Source organism: Piliocolobus tephrosceles, chromosome 8, assembly GCF_002776525.5.
Source record: "Piliocolobus tephrosceles isolate RC106 chromosome 8, ASM277652v3, whole genome shotgun sequence".
Taxonomy (NCBI): domain Eukaryota; kingdom Metazoa; phylum Chordata; class Mammalia; order Primates; family Cercopithecidae; genus Piliocolobus; species Piliocolobus tephrosceles.
This window is the reverse complement of record NC_045441.1, coordinates 77,285,143-77,310,756: the sequence shown is the minus strand read 5'-3', so window position 1 is coordinate 77,310,756 and position 25,614 is coordinate 77,285,143. Positions and strand designations below refer to the sequence as shown.

Below are 25,614 nucleotides of genomic sequence, written 5' to 3'. Positions count from 1 at the left end.
GTAATGGTAATAAATTACTATGCTGGATGAACATGGATTATGGCTATTTAAGAACCTATGAAAAAATGTACTAGTAACTTCAGAGCAAATTTATCATTGAATTATTTCTGAAAGCTGATGACTGCATACACAAATTAAATATTACGATTTTCTTAAAATGCATTGTTATAATGTAAATTTTGTATAAAATGGGACTATTGTGGACCTCACCAAGAAGGTTTATTACTAGAACTAGAAAATGGAAATAAAGTCACAGAAATCTCCTATTTAATTGTAGACAAACATGGATGTTTATTTACTTTAATAGTTAATTCACCAAGGCTAATGCTATGGAATAGAGACACTTCAAAATAATACGGAACAGAGCCTACTTCAAAATAATAAATTGTGAATAAATTATTTTGAAGATCAGAAACATGCCAACTTGAGTTCAGGTGCAACTTGTAGGTGGAGGATTTGCAGACAGAAAACCACCACTAGAGTCCTGCTAGAGGGGCTAATCTGTTGAGAGAAAAATGAGCTTCTGTAGAAGCAAATAAATGCCTCATACTTGTCTTTAAAAGTGTATCATGCACCACTATAAAACTGAAAACTAATGGTTATAGCAGCTGCTGTTTCAACCTCAGAAGCTGTGACAGGAATGAAAACATTATACCAATGTCTAGTCCAATAAAACTCTTGTTTTCCTTTGTTTTGTGTGGGTGGACAAATAAAGTAAGAGTAGCGAAGAAAGAGAAGTTGCATCACTTTAGCCTAAACACACTGTGTAAATTTATTGTTTATTTGTAGAGATAAGATATTAATAATAACTTAAAAATGACCTAAAGGAATCCCAAGGAGTTCTACAGTTCATTACTCATGGCAAATAAAAATAAATACTCAACCTTATGAACTTTTTAAGCTGAAAATCCAAGATACTTGTAGAATGGGAAATGGACAGAGATGATGGTTTAAATTTTCAGTGGCATGCCCAAGTCATGAGTGTAGGTAGAAAGAAGCCATGCTGAATCATTATCAATTTGTTGGGGTAGAAATGATACCTTTAATGTTAATTTTATAGCTAACATCACAAAATAAGACTGATCATAGACATCTTTGAGTCTGAATGTGAGCCTGAGGACTGTTTTAGAGAAATATATTCTACCTCTACAATAGAGTTTGTGTGAAATATTATAAGACTCAAAAGTAAACTTAAACTTTTATCCTCAAATAGAGATAGTTATTTTAAAGAGACCTTTAAGAAAATTGAACATCGACATTCAAGACTGAAGTCAACAAAGCATTCTGCAATACTTACAAACGTGAAATAAGCAGTTATAACTAAACTTTTATTTAAAAACCTGCCTCATCACTATCAAAATATTATGCATATCGGTAAGAAAACAGTGGTATGAATAACATGTCCTTTTACACTACAATTATGTGTAAAATTACTACAGGAATTGCTCTCCCATTACTTTGCCTTCTCCATAAAGAACTTAAGTCTAGAGATCTTTTAGTTTGTTCTGGTCTTTTCTCTTTCTTCAGGAACTTCCATTAGTACGCAACCAGCTAGGTATCTTCCTGCTAGAAATGAAGTTGTGACAGCCAGTCTTCAGTACCAGCTTAGCCAGTTTTCCCTAGTCTTAAAATTTGATTCAGGCTTAGTTTAGACTTAATTTCACAGCTGCACCCAGTGGTTCACACACACATGTGAATAACTTAATTCTTTGTATAGTTCTTAGAATGTCCATCACAAAAACTTTAAAATACATTGAGAAAACCCCTAAAACAATGTAGAATATATTTTGCACTTTTTGTTTATCCTCTAATCTTGTGGTCTTACTAATCATGATATTATTGGTTGCAAAGGAAATGAAAATAACAGCCCACAATATTCTATATGATTTATGAAAGGTTAAGATACCATATATGAAAATTGAGAACTTCCCCACCGCAAACACATTTTAGATTTTTTGCATGTCAGTAATGAAGTTCACTTTTCACACTTTTCACCACCTTTCCAGTTGGAACATATACAATTTATGACCTCTGATCCCTCATACATTAATGATGTATTGAACTAAGTTAACCCTTACAAAGTTCATAGAAGTGCAAATGTGGTCTAGAACAACACTGTTTGATAGAAATTTCTATGATGGAAATGTTGTGTATCTACACTATCCAACAGAGTAGCCACTAGCCACATGTAGCCATCAAGCCTTTCAAATGTGGCTTGTGTGACTAAGGAACTGATTTTTCAATTGTATTTAATTTTAATTAATTTAAAGTTAAATAGCCGCATGTATTGGATTAGCACAGGTCTAACAGACCCTTCGAACATTCAAGTAAATGTTGGAAATGGAAGGTCCATTATAGGAAATCTAGGAATCTTAAATTCTCACCATTGGGTTTAAGACTCTATCATTCCTTCAGTATAAATTTTTCCAAAAGTTTCATATTTTCAAAAGATAAAACTTAAACCAACCAAATCCTTTAGGGTGCTTTTCTGTATGAATCATCTTTTTGCAAAGAGGTGTAAGACTGATTTTATTGCCAACTCTGCCCCCTCTTCTACAGACAGAACTCAGTGATTAGATTCTGCATTTATTTAGATTATTCGCCTAAAAAACCTGGTTTCCATACTGCAAATAAGTGACAGGAACTTTTCCACTAGATTATCCCAGACAGCACAAATGTTCTTTCCAAAAGTGGAGCCTGGAACCACGGCCCCCTCACATTGCCTGTTACATCTGTTTATGCTTATAGAAGTGACATCCACTTCATAGACAGAGAATGCCAATTTCTTGGGAAAGGACCCAGAATTTGGTGATGCTTAAAGGAAAAAAAAAAAAAAAGCCCTTACTGCTTAAAATTAAAAAAATACACAGAATTGAGTATTGAGTAGTTACAAAATCCTTTTGAAATGTAAAGATTTTGCTCCCAGAATATATAGAATCTGTGTACAGACTTTCTGGGTTCATATTCAGCCATAATCATTCACTATTAATAGCCAATAAAGAAGTGGGTAAGTTACAAAACCTACATCTTAGTTTTTCCATCAGTGAAATGGGGCTAAAAATCGTTATGTTGGGAAAACTTGTGAAAGACTTTGAAATGAGCAAAAGATTACTGTTTGTCCTTTCAATGGAATGTTGGATGTTATCTACAGGACTCCGGAGTGTTGTGAAATTTACAGTCCTCTGCACCTTTCTTAGACTGACTTTCACTAGGCTATTTTACTACTCAGTAAGCTGTAGAAACGTTTGGTAATGTAAATGAGTTTTATCTACAGAATGCAAATTTGTTACTTTACAGATACAACTGGTTACCGCACTGTAAAGCAGATAATAATACACATTACATTTCAGTGCTCTATAGAATATTAAGCGGCTTTGCCTCTTCTTGTCTCTATATCTATTCTTCACAGTCTCACATGAGTGGGTTGCAGTATCTTGCTGGGGTTCCCTTTCTAATTAAAAGAGTTATAAAATTTTGACCCATGTTCATTTTATATTTCTACCATTGTCATGTTTTTAGCTTCTTGAAAAATTATTCTTTAAGAGTTCCTGCTACCTAGGCTTTTTGGAAGGATTGATTTAAAGATCTGTATTGACAGTCATGATCAGTTTTGTATTTTGCAGGAAGGTGGTAACACTTCCGGTACTTGGGGGTGTAAGAGGGAGTACTGAGTGTTTAGAAAAGGGCGGGGGCGGGGGGCGGTGAGCTGAAAAACTCTCCCTAGACAGGAAAGGTAGAAGACCTCCTCATCCCTTTCTCTTTGGCAGTGGGACTTTAAGGTCAAGGTAAGTAGTAGGTCAGGCGCAGTGGCTTAGGTGAAGGCCACACCAGACTTGGGCCTACATCTTGGCCTTCCAGGCCAGCAGAGTGGCCTGAGATTTGGATGCCTTGGGGTCACGGAGTTAACTGCAGACTCAGACTAAGTGGGGCCCCAGCAGCGGTCAGCCCCAGAACCAAGTTCCGGAGCCAACACCCGAACAGGAAGGGGCCTTGCCCCAGGCCAGAGAGGCCCCTCGCCCACGGCCGAGGGGGTGGGGCGGCCTCGCCTCGGGCCGGTGCTTTTCGCCCTTCCTTGGCCGCCAGAGGCTCCCTCTCTCTCCCTCTCCCGGGATTTTGCTGCCGGGCTCCCTCTCTCTGCGGCCCTAGAGTTAATCCCATCAGCCGAGGTGAGGCACCTGTTACCCCTGGTCTTCCTCACCCCCGCGGCCTCTCCTCCATTACACCGCGGCCTCCCCGGCTGCCCAAACGGCCCGGCTTGGCGACCGCACGTGGGCCAAACCCCTTCCCCTGCCGGCACTCCTGGCCCCAGGCCGGCCGGAGCATGCGGGCGCGTAGCTGCCCGGGCCGCCGCCCGCCCGCAATGGCGTTGGGGAGCGCAGCGCGCCTCCCGGGGCCGCCCGCCGCGGGCAGGGAGCGCGTGGGGGCCGAGGCGCGAGTGGAAGCGGCCGCCGCAGCCGCCCAGCGCGCTGCGCCGTGAAGAGGGGGTTGCGGTGTACACAGCGGGCCGGCGCCGTGCCGTGCCGCCGCGGCCACCGTGGGGCGGGGGGCGCCTGCGAGGAGAGGGTGGGAGCCGTGGCGGCCCGACCCTCCCCGCCCGCGGCGCTCCCGCTCGGGTAAGGGGGAGGCTGAGCGCGGGGCGAGGAGTTGGGGAGGGTGGAGAGGAGGAAAAAATCGGCTTGTACAAAGGCGGAGTTGCGGGCGGGGGGGGGGGGTGGGTTGTGGTGGAGGAGCAATAGGTTGAAGATCGGAGGCATTATCAGTGGGATCTATTGTTTCCTGGCACATTGGGAGGAAAAACAAAGGGATTTATTTTCATTACCCTGTAATTTTTTTTCTTTTCTATTTTTTTAAATGTGGCCAGGGAGCTCGTCTCTCTTCGTGTCACACTGGGATCCGCCTGGCAGCCGCCGGGAGCCGCAGCCAATGTGTTAGGACTTCAGGTGCTTCTTGGCACAAAGCTAGACTGCGACCTCCTACCATAGCGCTTGGCGTCACCTGCTCTCCCGGTCCTGCCCCAGGGCCGAGGGATTGCGTCCCGAACCAGGCTTGGGAATCGGCTGCCTCTCAAGTTGGTGTTATTTATGTTTGTCTTTTGTGAGGGCAGGTTTTGAATCCCCCGGCGGCCCCATCTCCCCCGCCCCCGCCTCCTCGGGTTGGAATTGGCGGGGGAGGGAATGGGGTGTGTGTGTAGGGGAGAGGGGAGGGTGTTTGTGGCTTTAAAAAGAATGGTCAGGGTAAAAGGAGATTGTCGATGCTTTACAAAAAAAGGAAAAACAGGCACCACACTCCAAAGCCTTTCTTGTTTGTCTGCATGGGCCATGCATGCGAGCTGGGCCAGGAGCCGAGTTTGGAGACGTTTTAAGTGAAAGTGTGTGCCTCCTCAGCTGATTGTACGTGAGGGTGATGTGGCTCGGTCTAACATCAAAACAAAACAAAAATAAAATGAAAAATCTTTAGAACTGCCTGCATTGTCTGCTCTTCAGCATATCGTGAAGTATTTGATTGCTGGCTTATTGATATAAAATCCTGCTGTGGGCTTAAGGAGACCAGCAAGCATGCATTGCGTAGCGTTTTGAACTGTAGTAAGTTAGAGGCAAGAAAGAATAAACAAATCAGGGCTGTGAAAAGGAGTGTCACAGTATATTTGCTTTCTAATTGTCACATTCTTACGCATTTATTCCCATGGTAGTCTGCATCCCACTCCATAATTAATAATAACCACTGTTAGGAAACTTCCAAATACTTGTTATAACTGAATTTAATGAAACTTATTGCCATTCAGGAACTTTTTTCCTCCTTGTTTTGGTCTGAAATTGCATTAGTATTGCTTTGGGGATGCTGTAGATGAGAATATTGGACCAGAAAAAGTAAAATATGCCGCTGTAGGCATGTTTTGGAGTTTGTAAACATAGATTCCAAACTTAATTGTACTTAGAAAGAATAAGTTCCAACTAATTGTGGAGAATCCTGAATGAAGTTGATTTTCTGGACAGTTTGTTGATTTCTTAAAGATCGATGAACTGCTGGTTTCTTTTTAAAGGGCATTCACAAAAGTGACTAAAACTTGGGCTAAAGTGTTGCTTTCAAATATACTTATGTGTAACTTGTATTTGTGAGTGTGTGTGTGTGAGATTTTGATAGGTATCTCCAAATTGTGTTTGAAACATTTTTTACCAAAGAACAATCAGAATGATAACTTCTTGACTTTTAACTTTCCATTTCAATGAGTAAGCTCTTCTGTTTGCCACGTGGCTAAGCCATTTGGAAAATAAAATGTATGTTATTTGACTAGACATAAATTCAAATAAGTAAATGAATTCAGAAATTCATTCTTTTCTATTTCAGATGAACCTCTAGTCTTGCTTTGAAAAAACCATTCTCTGTAACTCTTGACTGTGACAGGTTCCTAATACACCTGTTGGGACGATCGCTAACACAGTATACCATTTGAGAGGTACTTTTTGTGACCCAATACTGGTGATTAGAGAAGACAGGTATCTTGGTTTTTGTTTTTTTCTTTAATCATTATGAACATTGGCTTTTCACCCCTGAAGTGAAAATGTTGAAAACTGAGTCTTCAGGTGAACGAACAACTCTCAGAAGTGCCTCTCCTCACAGGAATGCATATCGAACTGAGTTCCAGGCACTGAAAAGTACCTTTGACAAACCCAAGTCAGATGGGGAACAAAAAACAAAAGAAGGTGAGGGCTCCCAGCAGAGCAGGGGGAGGAAATATGGCTCCAATGTCAACAGAATTAAAAACCTATTTATGCAGATGGGTATGGAACCCAACGAGAATGCTGCAGTCATTGCCAAAACAAGGGGGAAAGGTGGACATTCATCTCCTCAGAGAAGAATGAAGCCCAAAGAATTTCTGGAGAAAACAGATGGCTCAGTTGTTAAGTTGGAGTCCTCTGTTTCTGAACGAATTAGTAGATTTGACACAATGTACGATGGCCCTTCATATTCCAAATTCACTGAGACTCGGAAGATGTTTGAGAGAAGTGTGCATGAATCAGGACAAAACAACCGCTATTCTCCAAAGAAAGAGAAAGCTGGAGGGAGTGAACCTCAGGATGAATGGGGAGGTTCCAAGTCCAACAGAGGCAGTACTGATTCCTTGGACAGCCTTAGCTCCCGAACTGAGGCTGTCTCCCCAACTGTGAGTCAACTGAGTGCAGTATTTGAGAACACTGATTCTCCCAGTGCCATCGTTTCTGAGAAGGCTGAAAACAGTGAATACTCAGTGACTGGGCATTATCCCTTGAATTTACCATCTGTTACTGTTACAAATCTTGACACCTTTGGCCACCTTAAGGATTCTAATTCCTGGTCTCCTTCAAACAAGCAAGGTGTTGATACAGAGGATGCTCACAAGAGTAACACAACTCCAGTATCAGAAGTGGCTTCTAAAAGTACCTCTCTAGCTTCGATACCTGGTGAAGAGATCCAGCAGAGCAAGGAACCCGAGGACTCCACATCTAACCAACAGACTCCCGAGAGCATTGACAAATACGGTCCTGAAGAACCTTGTGCTGAAAGTAAGGCAATGCCAAAGTCTGAAATCCCTTCACCACAAAGCCAACTGTTAGAAGATGCTGAAACTAATTTGCTTGAAAGTGAGGCAGCAAAACAACAGAGGAAAGAACTTGCAGGTGGTGATTTTACCTCTCCTGATGCTTCTGCATCCAGTTGTGGAAAAGAAGTACCCGAAGATTCAAACAGTTTTGATAGTTCCCATGTGTACATGCACAGTGACTATAATGTGTATAGGGTGAGATCCAGGTATAATTCAGACTGGGGAGAGACAGGCACTGAGCAGGATGAGGAGGAAGATAGTGATGAGAACAATTACTATCAGCCCGATATGGAATACTCGGAAATCGTTGGATTGCCAGAAGAAGAAGAAATCCCAGCAAATAGGAAAATTAAGTTTAGTAGTGCCCCTATTAAGGTAAGTGTATTTTCTCCATTTGTTTTCAAATTTGTTTTTAGTACTAGGGCCTAATTATATGTAGAATAGACTTGACAATTAGTAGGAGTTTTTGTAAGGGATTCAAGATTGTTGATATACACCTGTTGTCAGGTGATTTTAAAAGTTTGGAGTTTGAGAGATATCAATTACATTTCTTAAATGTGCTTTATAATGGCATCCACCAATAGTGAGTAATATTAATGCTGAAGAAGTTCGGGGATTGTGAGATACATTCCAGTGAACTGGAGTATGAGTAATGTGAGTACTGAAAACCAGGAGTGTTAGTTAGAAATGTAATTACTTTAGTTTTACCTAAAATTATTCATAAATAATATTTTCTGAATGTGCACACTTTAAGGTATGAAGTATAATGTACAATGGGAGAGTTATGATAATTTGGGAATAATACTCGATTTACTTTCTTAAAAAATATTAGTTATTACTTACTTAAGTGTAACTGGATTGTGAGGAATTTTGTTGGAACTCTTTTTTTGGGTATTGCTACTTGGTGGTCAAAATTTAATTTGTGGAAATATATTAACTGACTTAAATACTTTGAAAAGCTTTGACTGTAAACACTTTGAGTTCAAAATTTGTTATATAGCTTTAAAATGATTTTTTTTTGAAAGAAATAACATTGATTTGCCATTCATGGATTTATTTTTACCTCTTAAAAACTGGATAAATGACAATTGAATTCACATACTGTAATGACTTCACTTAGTTAACACTTGATATGGAAGAATAGCACAAAGTACATCAGCAGTGGGTGGTGGAATGTTAATAGTGGATAATGGCAATAGGGGCAGGAGGTGGTTGGTTGAGTATCAGAATCTCCTGGGGTGCTTTTTCAAAGTATACTTGCCCACAGCTTAGTCCTGAGATTCTGGCATGCTCTCCTTGGGGGAATCTGGAAGGTTATGGTGCAGAACGGTAGTTTTAGACCACATTCTAGGGGCTACTAGCTTACACAGTGTGTATATATGATAGACTTGGAATCTGATGTATTTCTGTAAATTTTCTCCTCAAAAATCTAAAATCACTGTTATTTTCATTTTAGGACCTTCCATATAAGGCTCTAAAATATAAATTTACATAGAAATATTTAAAGAGAAATCTGACATTGTTCTGATTATGAAAGACTATTCTGAAATAAAGTAATAATCTATGAAATTATTTACAGATGTTAGCAGGCGAACTTTCATTTTATTAGTGTAAGGCAGAAGTTCTGGGTCAGAATGGGTCATGTTAAGTTAAACTGTAGTTTAAAATAAACTACAGATGTCAATCCAGTTTGAAAGTAAGTTTCTTTGCAGTGCTTTACCACCTTCCTTTGTGATTCTCTGTCTCCTTCTGCCTTCCTACCCCTCCCCAATGCCCACTGCCCTACTCTAGATGATCTTTAAAGGAGCCTTTCCCCCAAGCCTATCCAGTGAGCTCCTAAACTTCGCCATTCACATCCCCTTTGAACATCATCTTTCTACCCCTTAGGAAGAAAGCAGTAAGATTAAATCTTTTCATATTGAGAAAGGCAGGAATAACCGAAATGAACTCTTCAAGGAGTTTGTTAAACCCAGTGACTAAGTTTTTAATATGGGGGATAGCAGCTTATGAAAATTTATCAAGTAGAACACTACCCCGTCAGCCAAGTGGGATACCAGCCTGTATTTGGGTCCTGTGCTGCACAAAACATAACCGTGCACTAGTAGGTTTAATGGATTTTAAAGTATTTATCATTGAAATATGTCTGTTTATATGTGAACAAACCTGCTTTTTGGGAATGATATTTTGAAGTTCAACTAATTTTTGCTATGATTGCTGATAACAATAAGTATTTTGCCTCTTAATTTTCATATAATGACAATTTTGTATAGCAAAGAATGAAACATTATTTACATTTAACACATTTTATCAAGAATAAGATTTGTAAAACAAATTAGATCAAGCATAAGATTTGTGAAACAAAAATAATGTATTGCATTTTATTCGGCAGTTAACAGGACTACTTGGAGTGGATTAAGTTTGCAAACAGAAGACTCATTCTTAGCCCTTTGTAATGAATAAGACAATTACTCTTTCTTGCTGCTTCCATTGTTTAATATGCAAGTGGATTCACTTGGAAAATTTGAGAGCTGCTTTCTACTGGTCATGGTGGTGGTCTTAGTGTTTAGGTTATTCTCCAATTAAGATTTTTTTTTGCCTCAGAGGGTGGTAATACCTAATTAGATCCAATTAAAGTATTTATTGAAGGCTTATCACGTGTGTTCTCTCATGCTGTTAGCTGAAGAAGACACAAAAATCTGTAAGGTTACCCCTTTCCTCTGTGAGTTTGTAGAGTCAATTCTTAAACACATTGTATTTAAAATCCATAAAAAACAGTATAAAAATCTATGCCGAAATGTTTAATGTCCTGTGAGTCCTTTAATGGCACTGGGTTGTACTAAATGCGTATTAGAGAAAGGGATTTGATAGATTATTTGGAAAGGAATACACGCAACCATTTTCTATCTGTGTTTCTTTATTCTTTTCATAAAGCTTTGTTTATGGAATGGGAAATTACAATTTCTAACCTAAGTCTTTTCCTTTGAAGCTTAAACATACTTCCTCTTAAAGAAGCAATAGGGAGTGTATTATTTAAATAAATGATTTTTAGAACGTTTACATTCTTTTCCTGTCACTTTATTCTATACTAGGTTAAAAATTCCCAGCACCTTTAGATTTTTGTTATAGGTCTTATTTATCATCTTTGTATGTGCAATATTGTCCTCAGTGACTACTTCAGTTCTTTTTATAGATGTTTTACGTAGATATTTCCATAAGATGTCTTAAATATGGACTTAGAAAAACATCAGAATAGTAGTTGATCTTTCCTGTGCAGCCTATACCTTGTACTCGAACATATACCTTGACTTTTAAAAATGGTCGGACTGTATTGCCAGCTGTCAGTATGACTTTTCTATCTTTCATAGATAGTTATATCTTATTGGATAGATTGATATGTTTCATAGGGTTATGAAATATTAGAATGGAATTAATAATAGCAAATTAAAATCCAACTTTGAGATGTGGAATGGGAGAATGTTATGAACCATGCTAATTCAAGATGGAATTATGCCTTCATTCTCAGGAATTTTTCAAAATGAAAGGATTGAATTAAAGTAAATTTGTCTCAGATGAATCAAAACAAGAGAAGGTGACGTGTCATGTTTTCTACTAATTCAGAACATTTAGGGAGCCCCTAATATGTGTCAGGGACAATGCAAATATAACAAATACATAAAATGAGGAGCTGATGAAGTCAGGAGCTGCTGGTAGGTGGGAAGTGTACAACCCATTAAGGAAGCTCTCAGGCTGTTCCCAACTCTGTGCTTTGATGATCTTTCTAAGGTTGCTGCAGCCTTATTAAGGAAGTCACAACCTTTCTCTGTTTCTTATGTCCTTTGGATTGGTATTTTATTCCCCCCTCAAATACTGTTGTGTTACAATGGATTGTTATCCTTGAAACAGCATGTCTGAAAAAGATTTTTCTAACTCGCAGTAAGAAGGACATTACAGAGTTAATATTGAGGTACATTGGGCTATATTTTGAGTGTTTTCTCAACTCATATGGAGCTTTACAGGACTAGAGGTAAAATAATCAGCAAGGGCACCAGAGCTTCAAACCTTACATAATAGTTGTTGAAAATGGATCTTCTTGTATTCTCTCCCTCTGTTGGGGCTCCGAGTCATTGTTAGGGCATTCATGGATATATGAAGGTTTTTTGTTCAAGATGGTTTTCAGAGAATAGTTCTGTTGAGATCCAACTTTTTGTGTTTGCGGAGGCTTCCCTTTATAACAGTTTTGTCATTGCTTCTTAAACTTTAATATGCATATGAATCACTTGGGAGATCTTGTTAGCATGGAGATTCTGATTCAGTAGGTATTCTGTGAGAAATTACCTTGATACAATGGTTGGGCTCCAAGTACACCACCAGGCAAGCTATCTCAGAGGTTATGGAATAGAAGACTCAGAAAACAAGTTAAAATGCTTGAATCACATGATTTACCAAACTAGTTAAGCACAAATCCTGAGGCAAGAGGAAAGCTATGGAGTAAGTTAATGCAGTTCAAACCAGGTTGGAAGGACCACACTACCTGTGTCCTGGGTAAACAATATTCCTATGTCCCATCTTTCTTTCACATAACCGTTCCCCATTAATGACGTGGTTATGATGACCGGAGCTGATATTTGAACCAAGACTCCATAGACTAATGATTTCCTGGGTTGATGATACACACTTGTTCTATTAAAAAGATATGACAAATACACTTTGGTACAGTCATAGCTTTGCTAGTTTGCCTGCTGATGAGCCATGGGACCATCCTTGGTGTCCTCAGTAGATGACTGACATGGAAGTAATGTAGCTGTCAGTCCAGGCATAATGGTGACTTGGTATTTCCATTGCTTTTTGTCTATAAGTAAACCTCATTCATTTTATCATAATTTCTGTTTATTTTATTGTTGTCATGTCTTACTCCCAGCTTACCTATTTATTACACATCTGTTGACTGCCTTCATTTCACCAGCTTGCATTCTCATTATCAATACTTGGCCCAGCCTGAGTGTTGCCTCTGTCTCATAAGTTATTAGTTTATTTACCATCTATGATTGTCACTTAAGCATTTCATCCATCCCATTTGTTTACCTCTATAATAGAATTTCATATTCTGAAATAATATAGGAAAACCACATAACAGTATGTCTGGAGGAGGACCTTAAGATTTTGCATTTCTAACAAGTTCTCAAGTGGTGCTGATGTCGCTGATCAAGAGATCACTCTTTGGAATATTAATTTGAAGTACAATCTTCTGGCTTCTGAAAGTGGCTGGTCATAAAATGTTAGGGAAGCAACATTTAATAAATTTCCTTTCCAGATGCTGCTATAGCTGGCTGGGTGGAATAATATTCTCTGAAGATGAAATAAGGTGTAATCTTGTAAAGTGCATGAACACTCTGTTTCTGGATCCCAAAGTGGATTATTATCCTTAACTCATAAGGCATTTGGGTCATTAAAAAGTCACATCCTAGGCTCTTTGTGTGATTTACGTTTTTAGTTATAAAAAGTTGGGAGGAGGAAGTTTTTAATAGGATCAGAAATTTCATTTCTTTCTTTCTTTTGCAAGTGTAAATTAATAAACTTATAGAGAGAGTATAAGAATTGTCATATGATTTAACTTGCTTTTCTTGGATAACTTTGATGGTATAACATTTATTTTTTATTTTTTGAGATGGAGCTTTGCTCTGTCACCTAGGCTGGAGTGCAGTGGCACGATCTCAGCTCACTGACACCCCCACCTTCTGGGTTCAGGAGATTCTCATGCCTCAGCCCCTGGAGTAGCTGGGACTACTGGCATGTACCACTATTCCCGGCTAATTTTTGTATTTTTAGTAGAGACAGGGTTTTAACATGTTGGCCAGGCTAGTCTCGAAGTCCTGACCTGTAGTGATCTGACCGCCTTGGCCTCGCAAAATGCTGAGATTATAGGCGTGAACCACTGTGCCCGGCCAATGGTATAACATTTAAATTGGATTTCCTTTTAAATTGTTATGTTTTATGACCTATGCTTCATAACCAGGTAAATGAAATATGTCAAATATTTTAATATACTTTGTAAAATCAAATAATGAATATTTGTTGAATGAACTCCTTTTCTAAAATCCTGAGGTATATCTATACTTTTTTTTTTAATTGAACAATGATCATTTAGTGTTTAAAAAGGGATTCTTCTGACAGTAGATTATTTCAGATGTTTACTGGCATTTACTTGTAATAGAAAGATTTAAGGTTTCTTGTTTTTTGTTTACTTAATTTATTTTTTTTGAGACAAGGTCTTGCTCTGTCACCTTGGCTGGAGTGCAGTGATGCAATCATGGCTCACTGCAGCCCTGACCTCTGGGGTTCAAGTAATTCTCCTGCCTCAGCCTCCCATGTAGCTAGGACTATGGGTAGGCGCTACCATGCTTGCTAATTTTTTTTATTTTTTGTAGAGATGAAGTCTCACTATGTTGTCTAGGCTCGTCTTGAACTCCTGGGCTCAAGCGACCCTCCTGTCTTGGCCTCCCAAAGTGCTGAGATTAAAGGCGTGAGCCACTGTGCCCAGCAGTTTCTTGCTTTTTGGATCATACATAATTTGTGTTCCCTCTAAACTTTCTTTCTCACAAATGACTCTAGTTGTTGGGTTCATGTACTTGAAAGATAAGATGCCAAATTTGGAGGAAAATCGCTTTGTGTTATGTTATCCATACGTTGTTTACCTTGTGAACCCAGTTACATGCCCATCAGAAGTAATTTGATTGAAATCTCATCTGCATTAGATTTTTTTCTAACATCTTCTCTACCACTTGAAAACAAATTTAGGAATTTTTATAGAGAAATATAGTTAGATATTGGATAAATTCTGTATAAACAAAACAAACATTGCTATAATTTGTTGCTTTTTATGCTGTTATCTAATTTACCTGGTATTTTTCTTAATTTTCTATGCTCTCATTTGGACCCATTTTCTTTTTGTTCTTTTGCTTCATTATATTCTATAGCTCTGGATTTGAAAAGGAAGAAAACTTTTCAAGTTATGCCTTATAGTTTTTCTTCTGGTCACATTTACAGTTTTCTCCTGATTCTAATCTCTTTAGTTTGTGACGTAGACGTTCAGAGACGAAATATACTTGAAGGTAATCTAGCGTCATTTCCCAGTCACTTCAGGAAGCCCTTCACTAGCATACTCCTGACAGATGATGTTTCAGCTTCTTCTTGAATAATTCTACCAATGGAGAGTTTATTACTTTGGAAGGTAAAAGGAAAGTTACAAGGAGGGGCATGCTGGTGTGTGTAGGGAGGTGGTGCACTCACTCTTCTTTTTATTTAATTTTAATTTGCAATTTTTTATTAAGATAAAATTCAGGTAACGAAGTTCACCACTTTGAAGTGCACAATTCAGTGGTTTTTAGTATATTCACAGTGTTGTGCAACTATCACTTTTATCTGATTCTAGAACATTTTCATCATCCTAGAAAGAAACCCTGTGTCTGTGAATAATCATTCCCAATTCCCCTTCCTTCTCCATCCTCTGGCAAGCAGTAATTGACTTGCTTTTTCTGTAGACTTACTTCTTCCAGACATTTCTTACAAATGCTTTTAAAAAAGACTATAGGATAATTGAAGAAGAATATAGGAGTATGGCTTGGGATATATTAAATTTAAGATATCATGAGGATAGCACACTACAGTAAAGTCTAGAGAGCAATGGCAAAAAGAATTTTCTTCTGGTTGGTGACATGGTCTAAAAATTAAGTGGTGCTATCTGGGATCAACAAATGTTATCTGCCATTTTATGCATTTCATAGAGAGGAAGAACACATGAAGCTGAGGAGACAGTAGGATTCCAGAAGGGATGAAATGTATAACTGAGGAAGAATAGGTTTATGTGGCTAAGAGGATGGCTGAACAACTCCCTTGCATGGGACACCACACTTCTCTTAATGGAATCTAAAATTGCTACATATGAAGCATGAGTGTTTGATTCAGCATAGGGGTTCTTTATTTCTTTTTAGAGACAGGGTCTTGCCCTGTTGCCCAGGCTGGAGTTCAGTGGCACTATCAAAGCTCACTGCAGCCTTGAACTCCTGCGCACAAGGGATCTTCCTGCCCCAGCCTCCCAAGTAACTGGGACTACAGGTGTGTGCCACAGTGCCTGGCTAATTAAATTTTTTTTTTTTGAAGATTCAGGGTCTTGCTGGTCTTGAACTCCAGCTGGTCTTGAACTCCTGGGCTCAAGTGACCCTCTTGCCTCAGCCTCCCAAAATGCTGGCATTGTAGGTGTGAGCCACCATGTCCTGCCTGCATAGGGTTTCTTTAAAGGTACAAGTGGCACTGATGCTGAGTTTCTATCTTTACATTGGTCTTTTACTAGCATGAAGGAATCCTGTTTCTTTTCTAATAATCTGATGCTTATTTCGATCCTACTTCTTTATATTGTTGCTTTTGTTATTCTTTTACTTTTATTGGAATTGTTCACGGACAGTTTCACTACTTTAAAATTTTTTCTCATCCTTTGATATTTCGATATAGATTTCTTATGCCTACATGCTATTATCTGTACTGTAACCATCTGTAAGATGAGTGATTTGAGGCAGATATTTATTTAGTTTCCCATGTATTGTCTGTTGGAGCATATTACTATATAGTCTATATTACTATTAAATATCATTAACTAGTAATAAGAATGATAACATCAAGAGGTACTTGATATTCTGTCAGGTTGGACAAGTGTGCCTCTTGAGGCCTTAATTTCTTACCTGTAATTGAGGCTGTGTTACTTAATTTATCACTTTTTATTATTGTAGTAATTTATCGCTAAGATTGTTTCTCAGCTTTACCATCCTGTAATTCTCTGTGTCTTAAACATATTTGTACTACACCATAATCATAAATATTTGTGCTGTGATTTCAAAGAGAAAATTTTGGACATCTTTTGTTGAAATATCAAAATGAAGAATTTATGTTAAATTGTTCTTGAGAGCAGTAATTCTATAGATTATAGTAGAAACCTTAAAATGAGTAGAATATTAAGTCCATGGGAGTACATTTTTATAGAGTGGATTTTTAGAGCAACTTGACTTTTGAAAGTATGGGTTTAACTATATGTTAAAACACCCTGCTGAGGAAACTAAGAATAAAGAAAAAAATGTTTTGTAATATAGTTGCTGACATATTAATTGCTTCACTCACTTTTGCTCTGGAAATAGCTTCATAGCACAGTTCAACATGATTGAAATATTGATAATTTTTTTTGTACAGTTCCCAGTTTTCAGCCTAACTTACTCTTTCTCATGCACATATCCTTACAACGAAGACAGCGAAATAGAGTATGAAGATATCAGGAAATTTTATATTTTAGGAGGAGGAAAGTTTTGTTCTTTGCTTATACTTAATCTATTATTTCATTGGTATTTTAAAAAAGTATTTGTGGAGTTAAAACTATTCACCAAGTATTTATGGATAATGGTAAATGAAACTGCTCCCAGATCTGTTAGTCTCCTGCCCTCTTTTATAAGTCAGATGAGTTTTGTGCCAGGGAAAGCTAATCTTCCAAGTTGTTTTCCATGCCAGTTGAAATATGTAGGGCTAGATTCAGACATAGAGTGGTTGTCAAGGGTCAAAAGGGTGGTGAACAGAGTCGTGACCATGAAAGTTTCTTTCCAGGAATAAGCAGTGAGAGGCTTCCAGATTAGGTCTTTGGTATTTCTGTCTTGATGCCTTAGGACTGGCATGACCGTACGAAACTGAGTGACTTGCATGTTGAGTCTGTTGCTATATAGTAAGATGGACTTTTCTCTTTTATCCACCTCGGATTTCTCCTACAAAAATTTCTTTTTACTCCTTCTCTTTTAAAAATACGTAAGTATACAGCTTCATGGAGGCTACATTCATATCAGAAAATTGTCTGATCTTCAATATGAGAATCTTAAATAGTACTCACAGTCAGAGGTACCTTTTCAGGCTTGTGAAGAGTTTTCTTTTCATGGTAAGGGCCCACAGAGGAGAGGGAAAATCAGGTTTATTGGTTAGTTTTTAAGATCTGTTTTTGAGGCCGGGCACAGTGGCTCACGCCTGTAATCCTAGCACTTTGGGAGGCCGAGGTGGGCGGATCACGAGGTCAGGAGATCGAGACCATCCTGGTGAACACAGTGAAACCCCGTCTCCACTAAAAATACAGAAAATTTAGCCGGGCATGATGGCAGGCGCCTGTAGTCCCAGCTACTCCGGAGGCTGAGGTAGGAGAATGGCATGAACCCGGGGGGCGGAGCTTGCAGTGAACGGAGATCCTGCCGCTGCACTCCAGCCTGGGCGACAGAGCGAGACTCCGTCTCAAAAAAGAAAATACCTGTTTTTGAGTCAGTGTTATATTGATGGATTCTTTTACTAAGTACTTGTTTTGGGTAAAACTGAGTTGCAGAATTGTAAAGGAAGAGAAAGATGTAAATTTGCACTTTTCATTGTTAATTGATACTATAGACATGTATAAAATTATTATTTTTTTAAATAACCCATTTCTCAGGGGGAAAGGCAAAACTTGTTGTAGGATGTTTGAATGACATCTTATCTACCGTTACCTAGAATGTGTTTATTTTTAGAAGTTTATTCTGTAGGTAGAATAATAAAATACAGTAATTTAAATTGTACACCAGGAATTATATAATATTCTATGTCCAGAACATGTATTTCCTTTTAGAAATTTTAACATTGAGCACTGAGCACTAAAACAAACAAACTTGTAAGTAAGTCTTTCGAAATATCAAGGCTGGCTGGAAGATTGAGGCTGCAGTGAGCTGTGATTGGGCCACCACACTGCAGCCTGGGCAACAGAGCCAGACCCTATTTCAAAAAAGAAAAAGAAGGGCTGGGTCCAAAAATCTATGATTTTCATGTCTGTATTATATACAGTTTTTTGCTCAGCATCTAGAATTACCTATTATTTAAGATAGATTCCTAAAAATAAAATATAATTTTTTAAATTTATAATTTTATTATTTATAATTTTATTAAATTATATTTAAATTAATTAAAAATAAAATTATTTTAAAGCCCTTTATATATACTGCCTGAATTGTTATTCAGAAAGGGTGTATTAGTTTATAATCAGCATTGCTTTGGAATAGTTTTCTCACAATCCCTGCACCAGTACTTAGTATGATGTATATGCTTTGCAGTTTTCAGTTTGGTAAGTGAAAATAACTCTTATAATTTCTACTTGATTTGTTGTTGAGATTGAAGATTTTTATGTGTTTATAGGCTTTTTTGATGTGAGCTCTGAGTAGTTTTTATTACTTTTTAAATCAATGTTTGTTAGTAAAGACTACATCAATGTGTTATTTAAATGAGTTGGTAGAAAGTTAAAGCAACTCACTTATCCAGTAATGGGGATATGGTTAAATTCATTATGATAAATGCATATAGTATAATAGGATAAAGTTGTATAACTCATGTTTTCTAAGATTACTTAAAGATGTAAATACTTCATAATAAAAAGTCTGGTTAAATGCTTAATATGCATTTCTGTCTTATTTTTACTTTAAAAATATGTGTATTTGCACGTAGGACAAAGATTAAAAACACGTACATCAAAATGTTAACTCTGATAAATTCCTGGATTGAGAGAATAGTGGTGATGTTAAATAAATGTATACTTTTCTGAATTTACTTTATTTTCTACAGTGATCATGTATTACTTCTTTAATTACATTAAAAAATAGTGGTGGGACACAATTGGAATGATCAGCAATAACAAGATAAGGAAGTTAACAAAAACACTTTAAAATGCTGCCCCAAATTCTAATAATCTTTTAATGTACTCTTTTTTGGAGGACATGTCACAGAAAAGAAATTTGGTTGAAAAGTGTAAATTTATATAACACTGGAGAAGGTGTTACTTTAAGAAAATGGATGAACTTTTGACAGTTGAATTCATTAAGTGCACATTTCTTAAACCTTGGTAAAATTGATCCCACATTTGTGGCTAAGCTTATAAGTATTATGGGGAGGGAGACCTTCCAATTCATTTTAAATTGTGATTATATAACTTTTGCATAGACCTGAGATATTTTCCTTAAGTTCAGCTATTGTGTACATGATATTCTAATGTGTTACTTAAAATATGCTTTTAAACACTAGGTATAATGAATTTGAAGTGAAATATATTTTAATGAGTAGTCTTACTAAAAATAATAAACATTTACTTCAAGGAAACTTAACCATTTTGCCATGTGGCATGATGTCTTTCTGATAGATTATTGAGCCTCAACAGGCTTGCTCCCTGTGAAGGTGACAGAGTGGAGATGTCAAGTTCATTATCTTGCTTACATATAATCCTTTGAAAAAACTCATGTACACACCCAGTTAAAAATAGGATTTTGAGTTCTAGGCCTCCACAGAATCCATTTGAATATGTTTCCTGTCCTAAAACACCAGCCAATATGTAGTTTCCTGTTGTTCCTCTTAAAAACCATATTAGCTGAAAAGAGATTCATTTGATGTATGGTTAGACTATATGGTAGTATATTTTTAGTTAGAGTCAAAGGGTCAGTTTCTCTCATCTGTTGGATAATTTTCTACCTTTGAAAAGCTTTGGTAGATAATGTTGTAGTATATAAATGATGACAAACGTATTTTTGTTGGGTGGCAGAGTTTTCAGAAATTGGAAGTTTAAATTATTGCTTTTTGTTTAATCACATCAGCAGATTACTCTGATCTTAGAGTTTTAAGCAGTTCTGGCATTTTATTAGTTCTAGTGAAGTCCTAATTAAATTACCTTACAATATAATCTGGTGTTTGGATTATCACTTTTTGTTAAGTATTCTTAAACCTTACTACAATATGGTTGATAAATTCTGTTAATATTTTATTGTATACTGGGTTTCTAGTAGGGATATATAGATGATTGTATATAATTATAACTAAAGAAAAAGAGGCAACATTAATAGACAAACCATGTAAAATTTTGACTCTTTTCTATAAAATGATTACATTAGAAAAAGACAATTGAGTTCAAGAAAAAATAATTTTACTGGTTGTGATTTTGCATATTTATATAAATTTGTGAATGATTTGAGGCAGTGATATCTTTTTTTAGTTAATCATGTACCCAATCAAGTTTGAGATGAGGCTTATGTTTTTCCATGGAGATTATGATGCTTGTGGAATTTTTATCTTGCTGGCTTCTTCTCTGTATAATGAGTTCTATGAGTAGGACCATTAGTGAATTGGAGCTGCCTCAGGAGATTGTCCCATTTGCAGATGTAGCAATCAGAAGAGCTTTAGTTTGAGTTACTGGGTTTTGACTCTTATTACCTAATACAATTCTTTATTTTTATTTATTTATTAATTTTTGAGATGGAGTCTCACTCTGACTGCATTATTATTTTTTCTTTTTGAAACAGAGTCTTGCTCTGTTGCCCAGGCTGGAGTGCCATGGTACGATTCCATCTCCCAAGTTCAAGCGATTCTCCCAGCTCAGCCTCCCGGGTAGCTGGAATTACAGGCACGCACCACCATGCTTCGCTTAATTTTTCTTTTTTTAGTAGAGATCGGGTTTCACCATGTTGACCAGGCTGGTCTCAAACTCCTGACCTCAAGTGATCTGCCCACCTCGGCCTCCCAAAGTGCTGGGATCACAGGAGTGAGCCACTGCGCCTGGCCTGCTGAACGAAATTCTTACCCTTTAATCTAGGAGAACTGTTAAGAGTTCATCCATTAGAACCCTTGAAGCCTGTCCCTCAGATGGCTGAAAGTCTGTAGCTGGAACATGGTTGAAATAAACAGAATATTGATATGAAATATTTCGGAAGGTATTCTTTTTCCATATCCTATATTTAATGTTTACCTGGCATATTAGAGTTGTCCAGAGAAACAGAACCAATAGGATGTGTATATTATACAGAGAAAAATGTATTGTAAGGAGTTGGCTCACAGGATTATGGAGACTGGCAGGTCAAAAAGCTGCAGGGTGGGCTGGCAGGCTAGAGACCCAGGGAAGAGCTGACATTGCAGTTCAAGTATAAAAGCCTTCTGCTGGAAAATTTTTTTTGTTTATGGGGGAGTCAGTCTATTGTCCTATTCAGGCCTTCAGCTGTTTGGATGAGGCCCATCCACATGATGGAAAGAAATGAGCTTTCCTCAAATTACATTTAAAAACACCCCCACAGAAACATCCAGAATAATGTTTGATTAGATACCTGGGCACCATGGCCCAGTCAAGTTGACTTATAAAATTAACTATCACAGTCAAACTGTCTTGTTTTGATTGCCCCTTCTGAAGCTGTTTCAGGGAGAAAACTCATTCCCCCCCCCCCCCCCCCACATATCTTAGTCGGGGAGTTGGTTCCTCTCTCCCTCTCATTCTTAGAAAATGTACTGAAGGGATTCCCTCTGTTGGGCAGTATGTTGTAGCAGAGGATTATATGTTTGGAATCAGACAGACCTGTGTTCAGATCCTGCAGACATCTGATCTTCTTAAGAAAGTTTGTTTAAACTTTGAGGGCAGGGAATTTGTTTTATGGTTGTGTCTCTAGGATTGTCACACCGCTTGGCACATTGTAGGCACACAGTTAGCGTTAATAACCTTTTATGTTCATCATCTCTGCTCCTTCTCCTTCCTCTTCTCCCCCTCCCCCCACCTGAAGGTCCAAGTTGGGATGAAAATAATATTATTATTTTTATTATATTTCGAGACAAGGTCTCATTCTGTTGCCTAGGCTGGAGTGCACTGGCATGATCACAGCTCACTACAGCCTCGACCTCTGGGCTCAAGGGATTCTCCTGCCTTAGGCTCTTGAGTAGCTAGGATTACAGGCATGTGCTGCCATGCCCAGCTAATTTTTTTCCATTTTTATAGAGACAGAGTCTCACTATGTTTCTCAGGCTAGTCTGGAACTCCTGGGCTCAAGCGATCCTCCCACCTCAGCCTCCCAAAGTGCAGGGATTACAGGCATGGTCCACTGCCGGGCTAACATTTTTATGTGTGTAATGCTTGTATGATTTATTTATAGATAAATTTATAACTGCTAGCATTCAGGTTAGCAGTTATAAATGAAAGCTGAGTGATTCCATTGCAGATTATAATCTTTCCCGGCCACTGCTCTGGCTTGCTGAAGCTGTTGTGCTCTCTTTCATTTGGGAAATCTCAATCTATTGACCTGTAAGGTAATGATAGTTCATAAGTAACCACAGTCATTAAAGTATGGTTGTGTGAGATATAACTATGGAAGTTGAAGGGGGAGAGTACTCATTTTGCCTTAACTTTATTTCTACTTAGATCACCGAAGCTTGTAATTAGTCGCAAGAAAATCTAAAAATTGAGATTCCATCAGAGAGTTGTAAAGCTACTTATTTAGAGGTTGCAGTAACTTGCCTCACCTTTGGTAACTTGAGTATGTGAGTGTATCTATACTCTAAAAATGAGAGTTATTGAAAATTTAATTAACTAAAACATTTGAATAATTTTTTACTATTTAGTCTTTTTACCTTCCTTTTATTTCCGGACTTGTTTACTAAAATGTGGTTTCTTTTGTTTTTCTTTTTCAGTGATTAGAGAGGAATTACTTTTTTGGGGTCATTTCTGTCCCCCTATTCCCTTAATATTGATTTTAGAGATGTGCTTGGTTTTGGCTAGGCGCTGTGGCTCACGCCTGTAATCCCAGCACTTCGGGAGGCCAAGGTGGGTGGATCACGAGGTCAGGAGATTGAGACCATCCTGGCTAACACAGTGAAACCCTGACTCCACTAAAAAAAAAAAAAAAAAAAAAAAAAGGAATGTGGTTGGTTTTAATTCCATAGCTAAGTTACAATTTTTGTAATTATTTTTGTAGTCACTTGTCTCATTCTCTAAACAAGCTTTTGCTGACTATGAATTTGTTTATCCAGAAAACAGTTTTTCATTTTCTTGGTGACTTGTAATTAGTAATAAATTGCATGGGACCAAATAATCCAAGACCTTGAAGTCGTATTTTTTGCCTGTATGTTCCCTCCATGAATTACATTATCTGGAAAATGTCTGACAGTTGTTATTAAGCTGAAATATGAAATAGCTTTGCTTGTTCATGCAAATATGTTTATGTAGAAACAAGTTTTTCCTAGGCAGAAATACCTTTTGATGGCATCCTAAGGAAGAGAATGGTTAAGCTGTTTTCTGCATTTTCTTTTTAAATGTACAATAATTTTTTTGGGGAGTTATGTATGTTTCTGCAGATATGTAAAAGCAGTGTGTTTTGTCAAATGCATTGTAGACATTGAAGTAGAAGAATCAGGGCCCTTGATAATATCCTCTTTATTTAAAAATATAACTAGAAAAATTATTGTTTTTACATTTCTAAAATGAATATAATAAAAGCACCTTTTAGCAGGATGTTGGTAAGAATATATGACTTAATATGAAGGTTCATTATATTATTTGAATGAATTGAGCCACTATGTCAGATGTGATTTTGTTGCTGCTGTTTTTCATCTTGAGATTAATATGATTATAACATTTTATAATTGCTATATAGGCATTAGTCAAGCCTGATAAATCACCTATTATTCAAGTGTTTATGAATAAGTGGTTATGCTACAGCTATTTAGAGAAGCATTGTCTTCTGAGTTGATTGATAATAGTCAACAAACATTGAATATGTTTAAAATGTGTTGACTTTGAGCTCTGCTGTGTAGATATTAAGATAAGTAAGACAAATTTTTTCTCCTTGAGACTATAGACTTATGAAGAAGAGAAGTAAACATTTGTAGGATAGTATGATAAGTGCTGTGATAGAGGTATATACATAGGGTGATCATATATAATTTATTGTCCGAACTATTGAGAAATTAGGCGTTCTGATTATTATTACTGTCTTTCAAATAAGGTCACAGACCATTGTTTAGTCCTCTTTGGATCATGCAATGTCTAGGGTGACCATGGAATTTATTGTCAAAATTGGGACACTTTTTGAGAATGAAAGGGAATGTTATGAATACTTACATTGGGGCAACAGACATAATCTGGACCTTGACTCAGGGAAGCCAGTACACATGTCACCTTTGATATAGCAGCTTGCAGTGGTGCTTCTAAGCAGGGGAGTCTACCTTTATCAGGAGGAGAGGAATCATTAGGGATTGCTTCTTAGAGGAAGTGGTGCTTGAGTTGAAGCTTTAAAGATGAATAAGAATTAATTAGGTAGAGAAGTGGAAAATCCTAAGCTGAGGGAAAAGCACGTTTGAGATAAGAGTAAACCAGAACAGTTGGAGGAACATGAAGTGCGTGTGTGTGTCTAGTGTAAGAATGTAGTCAGGTGGTAGTTCAAGGAGGGACTTGTATACATAGGAGTTGGAAATAAAATGCAAACTATGGGAAGTCGTTGAATAATTTAAAGGGATAGACGACATCATCACTTTGCTATATATGCCCCTCCTATTTGTTGGTGGTTATGGAAGGGTGGAGAAGATCCATTGGTCCCCCATTTTTTTTCTCTCTGTTCTTTCAGTAAACATTTATCCTAGAAGCTTTCAACCAACTTCTGTTTATTCAGCTTGCTGGGTTAACTGATGTCTTCCATTTGCTGGATAGAACATGGTGACTGATGACCTCACAGACTGTTCTTTAGTATGCCCTCACTACTCACCTCACCACCTACAGTCATAGACTGACTAGGAGTTGGTTGTATACATTCCTAAACCTGTTTTTGCCCTCTTTGTTTGTCTTTCTAAGTGTGTATTCAGTACTATGTAAATTGATAAAACATGAGTGTGAAAAGATTTTTTTTTTTTTTGCTATAAAAATGTAAATTGAATTCTTTGGGGAAGATCTGATAAAATATGTCACTTAAAGATCTTGTTAAATTAGATGAGGGAAATATAGATGATAGAAACTCTTTCAACAAATATCTAAAAAGATTTGCCACTCCGATTGTTTTGTGAGTGTCTTCAAGTTTTTGTCCCACTTTAAAGAAAACCAAAGTGGCCATCATAGCCAATGAATTATGCAGGACAGATACTGCGAATCATTAATTTGCAGACCTAAACTCAAAGTAAAGGTGTTAGCCTGATGTCAAAAGATTGGTGAATGAATATAC

At 37.5% G+C, this 25,614-nt stretch overlaps 1 protein-coding gene across 1 annotated transcript in view; it reads left to right on the top strand.

Annotated features, from left to right (window-relative positions):
* The first annotated feature begins 3,756 nt into the window (after positions 1–3,756).
* The window catches only part of PPP1R9A (protein phosphatase 1 regulatory subunit 9A), a 403,588-nt gene continuing 381,730 nt past the window's right edge, over positions 3,757–25,614 (top strand). The window contains exons 1-2 of the mRNA XM_023226677.3: positions 3,757–3,785; positions 6,346–7,954. Of these exons, the coding sequence (XP_023082445.2) occupies positions 6,560–7,954 (1,395 nt within the window). The 5' untranslated portion in view covers positions 3,757–3,785; positions 6,346–6,559. The remainder of the gene's footprint in view (positions 3,786–6,345; positions 7,955–25,614) is intronic.